The following is a 14,649-nucleotide window of genomic DNA, read 5'->3' on the forward strand; positions in this document are numbered from 1 at the left end:
CTCAACTCTACCCTCTTTTTCTTCATTTCAAAAGCCAATAGCCAGTATCATCTCTCACCTGAACTACTGAAAAAAGCCTTCTACCTAGTTTCCCTAACTGTAGTCTCAATCTCCTTTAATCCATTCTCTGCAGTGCAAGCAGTATAAAATCTTAACTAAATCTGAACACATCACTCCAGGGCTTAAAACCCCTTTAATGGCTTCGCAATGACTTCTTTTCATGGCTTAAAAGACCCTCCATGATCTGTCCCTGCCTAACTTCCAACTCCTCTGTCTCTTACATCCTACACTGAATCTCTCTCAATTTCTTGAACCTCCATAATCTTGCTTTGTGCCTTGGACACACTGTTCTTCATCTTATTTCATCTGGCTCAATCTTATTCATCCCTCAGGTATTGAACAACACTTCTTTCTGGAAGCCTTACTAGGCACCCAGAATAGCTATGTGATTTTCTATATCCTATACTTTCCCCAACGCAGTACTCTTCATGCTTTATTGTATTGTTTGCCTTGTTTACCACTAAATCTCTAGCATCTAGACTGGTACATGGCACATAAATGAATTCAATCAATTTCTGCAAACATATGCATATTATAATCTCTGCCCAAATTATTTGCCTAGCTCAGCCCTGGCCCCAGTATCCATGTTTAAAAAAAAAAAATAAAGAGAATATGGGAATTGCTTGGTGCCTAGTACCTGGTGCCTCATGTAATGCTGTTGGAATGCATTGCCATTTTTGAAGACCTTCAGGCAATAAGGGCAGAGCAGATGCCGGGTATCCTCATGGATCATCCGAAAATGGACATCTACCTCAGAGTAGAGTGAGGAGCGATATTGACACACCTGAGTCACATAAGAGGGAAAATAAGGCTAAGAATGAAGTGAACAACTGAGAGGCCTTAAAAAAAAAAAAAAGGTAGCAATAAAAACTTTTAAATAAAAAAAAAAAGTTTTCCCAAATGCATAGAAATCGAATTATTTTTCTGACTTTGTAATGCTGGGCTATGTCTGTGATAGATTTAGCTATTACTTTAAAAACAGGAAGGGACAGGAAAGTCTAAGAACAATCCATGTTCTGTAACTAAGAAAAATAAAGCCTTTTCTGTTAATTTCCAAAGGGCACGTTCAGGGGACAGACAATCCCTTAGAATATGCACATGTTCCCTGGCTAGTCTACTTGTGAACATGTTCTTTTATGTTTTCCTCCTGCATGGAAACCCTGAAGACAAACTGTGTTTACTATTTCTTCTGTACCTACTCAGAGTTCCTAAACTGAGTGTATGCAGTAGGTATTCAGCAATATTCATTAGCAGATTCTTTGTGTTCTGCCTGAGAGCAAAACTGCTAAAACTCCCTGGAGAAAAAGGCAATACCTGGCAAACATAAGGCATCTCTCCAGGCTTATGAGTATCCTTCATATGCTGGAGAAATAGTGGCTCACTTTCAAACGCCCACTCACAGATCTTGCACTTGGCTGTAAGAAGAAAAGTAATCAATAAATCCACTTGAAAATAAGACAAAAGTCCTGCTGACTCACAATCTTTATTTTCTGACTCCTTTATTTTCATTTTCAACAATCAGTAAATCACAGGTCCCTTCTGTTCTTTCTTTAAATGGCTCCACCTTAACATTTGTGTTGCTGATAATCTTATGTATGTAGCTCAGACTTCTTACCAAAGCTTCGTTCTAGATCTTATCTAGAAGACATTTTAAATTGGTTATTCTATCATCAACTCTAACCTAATTCAGCATCCTTCTGGCTTACCAGTGTTTCCCTTTTTCTTTTCCCCATTTCTTCCTGAGCTCAAAATTTAGGCACTATCTCGGACTTCAAACCCTGTATTCTGTCACCATTATTTCAAACTGCATGTAGGAGCTGTCACTTCTCCATTCTTATAGGCAAAAACTTGGTAGTGGCTCATATGATTTCCCACTGCTAATCCGCTGGCCTCCAATACTTCCTACTCTCTTTGAAATTGTCCATTTTGTCAAGCTTATGAGAAAAAATTTTGACAAAATTTTATGACACAAATTAACAATTTTGTCAACTTATCAGAGTAATTTCATGTTGGCCAGGCTGGTCTCGAACTCCTGATCTCAGGTGATCAACCTGTCTCAGCCTCCCAAAGTCCTGGGATTACAAGTGTGAGCCACTGTGCTTGGCACTCCCCATTTTTTTTTTTTTTTTTTAAGAGACAGAACCTCACTCTGTTGCCCAGGCTGGAGGATGATCACAGCTCACCGCAGCCTCCTGAGTAGCTAGGACTATCCTTTGAGCTCAAGTGAGCCTCCTGTATCAGCCTCCCAAGTAGCTAGGACTACACTGGTGCACCACCATGCCCGACTAATTAAAACATTTTTTTTTTTTTTAGGTACAGGGTCTTGCCATGTTGCCCAGGCTGGTCTGAAACTCCTGGCCTCAAGCAATCCTTCTGTCAATCCACTTCAGCTTCCCAAAGTGCTAGAATTACAGGTGTGAGCCAGTATACCAGTCAATTTTGGTAAGATTTTTAACTGCTACATATTTTGAATTATACAGTATAGCAAAAAGATATTATTTACATTTTTCTCACTTTAATTGGAATTAGTTTCAAATTTTTGCAAATAAGAAAACTGGAAGCTTAAAGCCTTGGGCATTTACTGGACAATGTCTAACCTCCCCCTGCCAGCTCCCTACACCCCAGCCAAAGAAATATGAAAAGAGTTGAAATCTTTTTTTTTTTTTTTTTTAACTACCTAGCACCCTGGATTTTTGTTTTTGTTTTGAGACAGAGTCTCGTTCTGTCTCCCAGGCTAGACTGTAGTGGCTCAATCATGGCTCACTGCAACCCTGACCTCCCAAGCTCAAGCAATCCTCCCATCTCAGCCTCCCAAAGTGCCAGAATTACAGGTATGAGCCACTGTGCCTAGCCAGGTACTTTTTAAAAGTAAAACAAACAAACAAAAGCCAGGGGTTCTTAATCTGGGGTCTATGGAACAGGCCTCTAGGAACCCAGGTATTCTCTGAAATTATTTGCAAAAGACTAAAATGTAGATTTTTTTTAGGAAGAGGATTCACACATTTCATATTTTTTCTCAAAGGGGTCTGCAACTCCACTTAGAAACACTGTATAGAGGTACATTAGGTGCTATGAGGACATGGATAAATAAGAAATTCTGCATAAAGGAATGAGAAAAAGCTATAATAACATAAAAAGCTGAATTGTCAAAGAAGAATGGGGCTCAGCCACCCAGAGAGAGGACCAAGAGAAAAGCAGAAGGAAAGGCAAGTAGGTATGAAAGTTAACCACATGTTTGGGAAACAGTTAACTAGCAACATGACAATATTATCTCTTTTCCACCCACCCCCTGATTTGTTTACCTCTTTCAGTTTTTTTTTCCTCTTCCAGAACACCTTTAAGCAATCTTTTGTCCAGGCCTTTCTTACTCTGTTTTCCCTGGGCAATCTCATTCAATCTTTCTCCTATAACCTATTTATCAGCTCTATTTTCACAGCTGTCACGCAGCATCAATAATAAAAACACTTATTAAGCAATTTCTAATGTACAAGCATCATGTTAAGATTTACATGTGTTGGCTGGGCACAGTGGCTCACGCCTGTAATCCCAACACTTTGGGGGACCGAGACAGGCAGATCACCTGAAGTTGGGAGTTCAAGACCAGCCTGACCAACATGGAGAAACTCCGTCTCTACTAAAAATACAAAATTAGCCGGGAATGGTAATGCATGCCTATAGTCCCAGCTACTTGGGAGGCTGAGGCAAGAGAATCGCTTGAACCCCGGGAGGCAGAGGCTGCAGTGAGCCAAGATGGCACCACTGCACTCCAGCCTGGGCAACAAGAGCAAAACTCCCTCAAAAAAAAGAAAAAAAAAAGATTTACATGTGTTATCTCAAGAAAACTAATGAGGTAGGAACTCAAATATAAATGGATTTAGGAGATCTCTGGTAACCTTTGACACATCAGTTCTACAGGAGAAGGCGCTAATACAGAAAAAGATTCAAGAGGGAGAATGAATTGATTCTCCATAGTGGCTATCCTAACACTGTCCCTCTGAGCACCATCACCCTCATTCCCTCCTTTACACTTAACACAGTCTCCTACTTTGAGGATTTAGGCATGAATAACTATAACTTTTGCTGCTTGTTTTGCAAACTATGGAAGATAGATCTCTTATATCTTCCTAAGGCTTATCCAACCTCATCATGCCATGTATTCCAAGATTTTGTCAATTTGTTTTCCCTGTCTTGAATCTTCCCCACCCCCGACAGTTTCTGACTCCCAAACATGGTTAAGCTCCCTAAAGCATCCTTCCCTCAATCCTATTTCTTCCTCAGTCTATTATTTCTCCTTTCCGCTAATGCAAGATTTTTTGAAAGATTAGAATAACCTACATCTGTTACCTTTAATGAGATGCTCAGGAGGTGGAGGTAACGATGCCAGGAGGAAAAATGTTAGAACATTTGAAGAAATGGGCGTGGTGGCTCATACCTGTAATCCCAGCACTTTGGGAGGCCGAGGTGGGTGGATCATGAGGTCGGGAGATCAAGACCATTCTATCCTGGCTAACATGGTGAAACCCCATCTCTACTAAAAATGCAAAAAAATTAGCCGGGAGTGGTGGCGGGCGCCTGTAGTCCCAGCTACTCGGGAGGCTGAAGGCAGGAGAATAGTGTGAACCCAGGAGGCGGAGTTTGCAGTGAGCTGAGATCACGCCACTGAACTCCAGCCTGGGCGAAAGATCGAGACTCTGTCTCAAAAAAAAAAAAAAAAAATAAAAAGAAAAAAAAAAGGAATATTTGAAGAAATGTACCTTAAGATAGCCACTATGGAAAACAGGAATAAAAACTAATAGTCTTAACCATTTTTTAGTCCCAAATCTGAGAGTAACAAAAGGTATGCAGCCTCTCTCCTGAAAAATGCACACACACAGGAAAGGTTTCCACGTAATTTCAAGGGGTTCACAGGACACCTCACCACCAAGCAGGTTAATATTTCTGTATTAGACATAAATATTAAAAGACTATTAATCAGGGCCAGGTGCAATGGCTCACACCTGTAATCTGAGCGCTTTGGGAGGCAGAGGCGGGTGGATCATCTGAAGTCAGGAGTTCAAGACAAGCCTGGACAACATGGTGAAACCCTATTTCTACTAAAAATACAAAAATTAGCTGGGTGTGGTGGTACATGCCTGTAATCCCAGCTACTCAGGAGGCTGAGGCAACAGAATTGCTTGAACCTGGGAGGTGGAGGTTGCAGTGAGCTGAGATCACGCCACTGCACTCCAGCCTGGGTGACAAGAGCGAAATTCCATCGCAAAAAAAAAAGAAAAGAAAAAAAGACTATGAATCAGACAGAGTGTGGGAGGCTCACACCTGTAATCCCAGCACTCTGGGAGGCCAAAGTGGGTGGATCACTTGAGGCTAGGAGTTCAAGACCAGCCTGGCCAACGTGGTGAAACTCAAGTCTCTACTAAAAATACAAAAATTATCTGGGTGGGATGGCGTACGCCTGTAGTCCCAGCTACTTGGAAGGATGAGGCAGGAGAACTGCCCGAACCCGGGAGGTAGAAGTTGCAGTGAGCTGTGATTGTGTCACTGCATTCCAGCCTGGGTGACAGAGTGAGACTCAGTCTCAAAAAAAAAAAGACTATGAATCAGCATTAGACAAACTTATGAAAAGAACCCTAGGGCCATACAAGCTCCTTCAAGTCATTGCACTGCTCTGAAACAAGTGTGAATAAAAATGTAACGCTATTTTTTTTTTTTTTTTGAGATAGGGTCTCACTCTATCAACCACACTAGAGACCAGTGGTGTGATCATATCTCACTGCAGGCTTGACTTGCTGGGCTCAAATCCCACCTCAGCCTCCTGAGCAGCTGGGGCTACAGGCACATGCCACCACACCTGGCTAATTAAAAACAAACAAACAAACAAACAGAGATAGAGATAGGGTCTCACTATGTTCCCCAGGCTGTTCTCAAACTCCTGGTCTCAAGCAATCCTCATGCCTTGGCCTCCCAAAGTGCTAGGATTAGTGGCATGAGTCACCATGCCTTGGCCTGTAATGTTGTTAAGATGATACTGTTACCACAATTAAATATAATGATCCACTGATATTCTGGGGACAACTCAGAAAATTTTAAAATAAACTAGGTATTGAATGATACTAAGGATTTCTAATTAATTGTTAGTTCCCCCCCCCCCCCGAGATGGAGTCTTGCTCTCTCACCAGGGTGGAGTACAATGGTGGGATCTCAGCTCACTGCAACCTCCGTCTCCTAGGTTCAAGTAATTCTCCTGCCTAAGCCTCCCAAGTAGCTGGGATTATAGGCGTGTACCACCACACCCGGCTAACTTTTTGTATTTTAGTAGAGACGGGGTTTCACCATGTTGTCTGGGATGGTCTCAAACTCCTGACCTCGTGATCCACCCACCTCGGCCTCCCAAAGTGCTGGGATTTACAGGCGTGTGGCACTGCGCCCGTCCCTCTTTTTTTTTTTTTTTTTTGAGACACTGTTTCATTCTTGCTGCCCAAGCTGGACTGCAATGGTGCTATCTCAGCTCACTGCAACCTCCGCCTCCCAGGTTCAAGTGATTCTCCTGCCTCAGCCTCCCAAGTAGCTGGGATTACAAGTCCGCACAACCATGACCGACTAATTTTTTGTATTTTTAGTAGAGACAGGGTTTCACCACATTGGCCAGGCTGGTCTTGAACTCCTGACCTTAGGTGATCCGCCCACCTCAGTCTCCCAATGTGCTGGGATTACAGGCGTGAGCCACTGCGCCCGGCCTATTAGATCTTAACAAAGGTACTATGGCCATAAAAAAAAAAAAAAAAAAAAAAAAAAAAAGCCTTATTTTTTAGAGCTATACATTAAAATATTTAGGGGAAAAATATCATGATGTCTACAATTAATAAACAATTCAGAAAATAAAAGGAAAAAAATCCCCCAAAATATTAGCATGTAAAAATAAGCTCCTTTTTGAAAAGGTATCTGCACTCCCATGTTTATTGCTGCACAGTACACAATAGGCAAAACATGGAATCAATGTAAGTGACCATCAACAGATTAATGAATAAAGAAGATGTGGTGGCTCGGCACAGTGGCTCATGAGGTCAGGAGTTTGAGACCAGCCTGACCAACATGGTGAAACCCCGTCTCTACTAAAAAATACAAAAAAATTAACCGGGCGTGGTGGCGCGTGCCTGTAATCCCAGCTACTCGGGAGGCTGAGGCAGAAGAATCTCTTTAACCCGGGAGGCGGAGGTTGTGGTGAGCTGAGATTGCGCCACCAACCTTCAGCCTGGGCAACACAGCAAGACTCCTTCTCAAAAAAAAAAAAAAAAAAGGGTGTGGTATATATACTCAGTGGAATATTATAGATATAAGAAAGAAATTCTGTCATGCAGGAACATGGTTAGAACTGGAGATCATTAACGTTAAGTGAAGTAAGCCAAGCATAAAAAGACAAATATCACATGTTCCCACTCATATGTGGGAGATAAAAGAAAGTAGATCTCATGAAGAGAGAGTAGAATGGTGGTTACCAGAGGCTGGGAAGAGCAGGGGAGCAGGGAGTTGAAGAGAAGCTGACCAATGGGTACAAATACATGGTCTGAAAAAAGACTTAGGGCTAGACAGATCAGTAGGGTGACTATAGTTTACGATAACCTGTTGTACATTTCAAAATAGCTAGAAGAGAATAATTTGAATGTTTCCAGCATAAAGAAACACATATTTAGAATGATAAATATTCCAAGTACATAGATTTAATTTTTACAGATTATATGAATGTATTAGATTATCACATGCATCCCTAAACCATGTACACCTAATTATGCATCAAATTTTTTTTTTTTAAAGCTACTTTTGGGCTGGGCACGGTGGCTCATGCCTGTAATCCCAGCACTTTGGGAGGCTGAGGCGGGTGGATCACGAGGTCAGGAGTTTGAGACCAGCCTGGCCAACATGGTAAAACCCCGTCTCTACTAAAAATACAAAATCCCAGCACTTTGGGAGGCTGACGCAGGTATATTATTTAAGTCTAGGAGTTTGAGACCAGCCTGAACAACATGGCAAAACCCCATTTCTACTAAAAATAAACAAAAAAAAATTAACTGGACATGGTGTCACATGCATGTAATCCCAGAAACTTGGGAGAGTGAGGCACAATAATTGCTTGAATCTGGAAGGTGCAGGTTACAGTGAGCCAAGATCGCACCACTGCACTCCAGCCTAGGTGACAGAGCAACTGTCTCAAAAAACAAAAGACAAACAAAAAAACAAAAAGGCTGGGCTCGGTGGCTCACGCCAGTAATGACAGCTTTGAGAGGCCGAGCTTGAGCTCAATAAATTGAGACCAGCCTGGGCAGCATGGCAAAACTCCATCTCTACAACCCCCCTCACCGCCCCCCAAAAAAAACCCCAAAATTAGCTGGGCATGGTGGCATGTGCCTGTAGTACCAGCTATTGAGGAGGCTGAGTTGGGAGGATCATCTTAGCCTGGGAAGTGGAGGTTGCAGTGAGCCAAGACTGTGCCACTGCACTCCAGCTTGGCTAACAGAGTGAGACCCTGTCTCAAAAAACAAACAAACAAAAAAACTACTTTCATGCCAGATCTGTCAAGGGTGCAAAAAAGGAAGTGACAAAAGACTGCAATAATAAAATTGAAATCACTAAGGAAAGGTGATTTTGCTAAATATAAAATTTTGTCATAAGAGACTCAAAAATTTAGTCACGGAAACCAACAGAAAAAAGATCAATGAGGGTCTACATTGTTTCTTTTCCAGAAGGAAAAGCTTATCTTCCCTCTGTGGAATTTTATTATTTGTGGAATTTCGGAGTAACAAAACCCACCCACCATAATATGCGTAAAAATGAGTTAGGTACCCAGCCTGGGTAACACAGCAAGACCCTGTCTCTACCTCCAAGAAAAGGAATAAATTAGCTGGGTGTGGGGGCGCACACCTACAGTCCCAGCTACTAAGGAGGCTGAGGTGGGAGGATTGCTTGAGTCCAGGGGTTTGAGGCTGCAGTGAGCTATGATTGCATCACTGCACCCCAGCCTGGGTGGCAGAGCAAGACCCTATTGTCTCAAAAAACTGGTGTTTTCGCTGAGAGGTATGGATGAGTTACTCTGGCTTCACACAACTGACAGTGAAGAATCTTGAGTCCTATTCTAGACCAAGCTGGCTACCCTGGCACTACACTGCAGTATCACCACTGATTCTTTTTTTTTTTGAGACAGTCTTGCTCTGTTATCCAAGGTGGAGTGCAGTGGCATGATCATGGCTCACTCTAGCCTTGACCTACTGGGTTCAAGCAATCCTCCCACCTCTACCTCCTGAGTAGCTAGGACCACAGGCATGCGCCACCACACCCAGCTAAGTTTTGTATTTTTTTTTTTTTTTGTAGAACCGGGGTTTCTCCATGCTGCCCAGGCTAGTTTTGAACTCCTAAGCTCAATCTGCCTGCCTCGGCCTCTCAAAGCGCTGAGATTACAGGCCTGAACCACTGCACCTGGCCCGGTTGATTCTAATATACATTCTACTCCCAAATGATTAGTCCAAAGTTCCACTGTCTAATATGGTGGCACCAGCAACATGTATCTAGTGAACACTTAACGTGGTAAGCTCGAATCCAATTTAGATTTGTATTTGAAAAAAGAATGACAAATATCTCATTAATTTTAAATTTTGAGTTCATGTTGAAATATTTTTAATATACTGAATAAAATATGCTGTTAAAATTAATTTTGCCTATTTTTTTAAACTTTACAGTAGACCCCCTTTGCCAATGGGAAATATATGTTCCAAGACCTCCAGTGCATACACGAAACCTCAGATAGTAGTGAACCCTATACATACCACGTTTTTTCATATATACATATATATATACACACCTATGATAAAGTTTAATTTATAAATTAGGCAAAGAGATTAACAATAAAAAATATATATAAAAGGACAATTATAACAATACACTGTAATAAAAGTTATGTGAACGTAGTCTCTCAATAATCTTACTGTACTGCACTCACCTAGTTTTGGACTGTGATTGACTGAGACTAACTAAAATTGAGGATAAGGGAGCACTACTGTATTTAAAGTGAAAAAAATTAAAATCACCCATGAAGCTTGCATATTTCTACTGCCTAGTGTTAGTGTAAGCCATTAATGTCAATTCCATTTCCCTTGCCAATAAATAGTCAAAGAGATATAGAAGGAAAGCAATTCTCATTCATAAGAAAACAGATTCAAGAAAGAAAGATGCGAAGATAAGGTCTCTCCTTTGTCTAACAATTTTTTGTCTGGACGCAGTGCCTGACACTTACAGTCACCCTGCTATGAGCCAGAGACAAGAGAATTATTGAAACACAGCAGAGCAGTCAAGTTCTAGGCTGAAGCATCTGTATCTCTCAGTTAAATGATACAAAATATATTCTAATTATTTTCTTTTGTTTTGAGATAGAGACTCGCTCTTTCATCCAGGATGGAGTGCAGTGGTGTAATCTCAGCTCACTGCAACCTCCATCTCCTGGGATCAAGTGATTCTCGTGCCTCAGCCTCCCGAGTAGTTGGGATTATCGGTGTGTACCACCACACCCAGCGAATTTTTGTATTTTTAGTAGAGATGGGCTTTTGCCATGTTGGCCATGCTGGTCTCCCCTGGCCTCAACTGATCCACCCACCTAATCCTCCCAAAGTGCTGGGATTACAGGTGTGGGCCACCACACCCAGTCTTTGTTGTTTAATTCATTTTTAGTTAAGGATTTTCATTTGCAGCAAATGCTTCCAGATAATATGCATATGTCTTTTATGCTTTTGATCATGCTGTTTTCAATCACCTAAAAGCTTTTCTTACTACTTTCCATCCGTCTAAACCTTTCTTAAATTTAAGCACAACTTTCTTGGAACCTAACCACAGGATTTTTTCCCTTCTCTGAACTATTTTGCCTATCAATGATATCTTAAAAATGTCTATGTTTATAATATACTAACTTGTTCTCACATTTTCCTATATTTACATAATTTTTGTCTTTACAAAAAAACTGGAAATCCCATAAAGGACATCAGAAGTATTCTCAACACTGGGCTTAAATCCTCACAATGTCTCCTTAGTAGAGGTGTATTTAGAGGTGCGTGCTCATAAGCAAGTGACTTAATTTCTTTGAGCTTATGTTCAGCCTACATCTATCTATAAAATGTACAGTGTAGAAAACATTCCAGCTCAACTTATATTTCATTGAAAGCACTGTCTTTTTTTCTTTTTTTTTTGAAAGTACTGTCTTAATGATAAAGTACTTAATAATATTAATCTTTTTTTTTTTTTTTTTTTGGGAGATGGAGTTTTGCTCGTTGCCCAGACTGGAGTGCAATGGCATGATCTCAGCTCTCTGCAACCTCTGCCTCCCGGGTTCAAGCGATTCTCCTGCCTCTGCCTCCCGAGGAGCTGGGGTTACAGAAGCACCCACCACCATGCCCAGCTAATTTTTATATTTTTAGTAGAGATGGGGTTTCGCCATGTTGGCTGGGCTGAATTCCTGACCTCAGGTGATCCGCCCACCTCAGCCTACCGAAGTGTTGGGATTACAGGTGTTAGCCACCGTGCCTGGACATATTTTCTTTTCTTTTCTTTTTTTTTTTTTTTTGAGATGGAGTCTTGCTCAGTCGCCCAGGCTAGAAAGCAGTGGCGCAATCTCAGCTCACTGCAAGCTCCGCCTCCCGGGTTCATGCCATTCTCCTGCCTCAGCCTCCCAAGTAGCTGGGACTACAAGTGCCTGCCGCCATGCCCGGCTAATTTTTTACATTTTTAGTAGAGACGGGGTTTCACCGTGTTAGTCAGGATGGTCTCGATCTCCTGTCCTCGTTATCCGCCTGCCTCAGCCTCCCAAAGTGTTGGGATTACAGGCGTGAGCCACTGCGCCCGGCCCATATTATCTTTTATCCTACTTAATTTCTTTGAGCTTATGTCCAGCCTACATCTATAAAATGTACAGTGTAAAAACACTCCAGCTCATCTTATATTTCATTGAAAGCAATGTCTTCATGATAAAGTACTTCATAATATTATCTTCTATCCTACATAAAACCTATCAGGGTATTAACTAAAGTGGATGAGCAAATAGATGACTGTTCCTTCTATAAAGAGACCTAAGAAATAAATTCATTACGTTTGTTTTTCTACAGTGGTTCTGAATCAAGGCCCCTAATAATTCAGGATCTAAGACTGAACTCAATCCATGCTCGAACAAAATAAAAGTCAGGCTTGTAAAAAAAAAAACAAGGTGAATGAAGTAAAGAACTGGCTACAAATATGAAAAGTACTTCCTCTACACTGTTACCCACATGTAAATAAATATAATGGGCTCCCCCCAGCGCCATTCAATGAGTGAACGGCAAGGTATATTCCCCTAGAGTTTAAGAGTTTCCAAACTTACTAGTAGATTCATAGGGACTATGAACATTTTCCAAGTGGCACTGAAGCTGGAAGGGAGTGGAAAACTGGCGGTAACAGTGCTGACAGATAGTATGACCATCTACCTCACCGTTCTGCTGATCAAGTTCTACATGGTGTTTCATATGGTTCATGAATCTGTAATAAAGTACAAAGAGAAAGTACAGAAAACATAAAAAATCAGTAGCCTTTTAGAAATATAATGGTAAAATCACAGAACAAATATTATCTACTCCCCTCCATTCCCCAAACTTCCTGTTTGGGATATCCTTTTCTGAGCCCAGAAAAATAGTGAGTTCTTGAAACTAAGAGAGTTCTGTGAAAGGAGATGTACTGGTTTCCTTTACTCGATCCAGTGACCTTTTGTTTAATACCACAATATCTCCTTCTATAGTCCTAGTTACTGATTTAAAGATAACCCCAGCAAGATTGTATAGTAGTTAGGTCCATTCTCCAAAGAGAAAGACTTAAAATATATAAGAAAATGTAAGTCTTCTCTTGTCCAAAGTAACCTCCAAGGCTCTTCAACACTTACCGAATATTGTTTTTTAGTCTTTTGGTACAATGTGGGCATCGGAAAGATGTGGCGACCTTAGGGAAATTTGTGAGCTGGGCTACTTTGCCACCATCCCGTCCATAGTAGAAGTCATCTACAAGCATAATGAGTTTGGTCTGGACGGCATCACCCACGTTCTCATTTGGCTCTGGTACTTTGGTAGGTGGTGACAGAGCAGGAATAGGTGTAGAAGAGGGTGTGGAAGCAACAGGAGCTGTTTTCTCAGGGGATGGGGGCTTTGCTGCTGATGGGACACTGGGTTCTGAATCCAGGGACTTTCCTTTCTTCTGGTATTCAACCATTTCTGGGCAACAGTACTATAAAGAAAGACATCTGATCATTCTGGTTATCCTGGGGGCTAGAATGCGCTAACTCCTTAACTTCACTACCATTCCTTGTTAACGGTTTGGTTTCAGGTATTCTCATTCAGCTTTCACCCTTCAGTCTTTTAGTGTTTCCAAGTTTCACTCCTTTTCTAGAGTATATCCACAGCCGTATGCCACCCAAACACCATACTTTGTACTTCTCCCTCCTGCCTGTCTTAGGTCCCTTAATCATTAGTATAACTCGGCTCTGAGCTCCCTGGCAAAAAACATTTTCCAACCTTTTTGTCTGGACTAATACCAAAAAATGAAAAGCTAAAAAATAGAAATAAGAGCTCCTGATTCATCCAATGATACAATTAACAGAAAATGAACTGAGGCCAATATGGTTTGAGTCCTTATTACCTATAAACCTGTTCTTCTGTGTGGTTTCAAAATCTACCATGCTAAGAAAGTAAGATCACATATGTTCTGATCTATTTGAGGGTCTTTAAATGTATCCCATCACATTCCAAAGTACATAGCTCTTTTAAAAACAGACCAGGAGAAACAGTAACCCTCTAAAAAGCTTCAGTCATTTTAGAGCCCCTACTTCACAAGCTTCCAATATTAATGAAGGTAAATGGCAGAAGCCACTTAAGCTGGATCACAGGTGATATCACTTACACACATGTGACCTCTCAAAGCTTCAGTAACACGAAATTGAGCATTACACCGTGGACATATTTTCCGTCCACCATCCTGGAGGTCAAATACTGGGATGGAAGAGGTCACTGAAAGAAGTGAGAAGAATTGATAAGATTAATACAATGACACCGGAAAAAGATTACTAACCTTTTGGGAAAAGGTCAAACACTCCCTGAGAAATATATAAAACGATAAGCAAGCATGAGAGATCACTATGGTTTTTTGTTTGTTTTTGTTTTTTTTTGAGACAGGGTCTCTCAGTCTGCTGCCCAGGCTGGAGTGCAGTGGCACGACCACAGCTCACTGCAGCCTTGACCTCCCTGGGCTCAAGATCACTATGTTTGAGGCACGTTCCTTTTACTGTTCTAACTCTAGGCCAGGGGTCAGCAAACCACAGCTCGCAGATCAAATCCAGCCCAGCTGCCAGTTTCTGTTTGGCCCATAACCTAAGAATAATTTGTATGTGATTTTTTTGTTAAGGTTTTTGTTTTTGTTTTTTCAATCTTGCAGAACTGAAGTTATATCCAATAAAAAACTCTTCCCTCGCCTCCAACCCGGCAACCACCATTCAACTTTGTCTCTATGAATCTGACTACTCTAGGTACCTCAAGTAAGTGGAAT

The 14,649-nt window shown here is 41.3% G+C and overlaps 1 protein-coding gene across 8 annotated transcripts in view; it reads right to left on the reverse strand.

Annotated features, from left to right (window-relative positions):
• POGZ (pogo transposable element derived with ZNF domain) overlaps nt 1-14,649 on the reverse strand; it is a 56,077-nt gene that overhangs the window by 8,105 nt on the left and 33,323 nt on the right. For all 8 annotated transcript variants that reach the window (XM_050749519.1, XM_050749495.1, XM_050749479.1 and 5 more), the window contains 5 exons: nt 14,008-14,114; nt 12,998-13,335; nt 12,446-12,600; nt 1,375-1,475; nt 698-844 (listed from right to left, as the gene is read on the reverse strand). In XM_050749519.1, coding sequence (XP_050605476.1) covers nt 698-844; nt 1,375-1,475; nt 12,446-12,600; nt 12,998-13,335; nt 14,008-14,114 — 848 coding nt within the window. The remainder of the gene's footprint in view (nt 1-697; nt 845-1,374; nt 1,476-12,445; nt 12,601-12,997; nt 13,336-14,007; nt 14,115-14,649) is intronic.

This window comes from Macaca thibetana, chromosome 1, assembly GCF_024542745.1.
Source record: "Macaca thibetana thibetana isolate TM-01 chromosome 1, ASM2454274v1, whole genome shotgun sequence".
Taxonomy (NCBI): Eukaryota; Metazoa; Chordata; class Mammalia; order Primates; family Cercopithecidae; genus Macaca; species Macaca thibetana.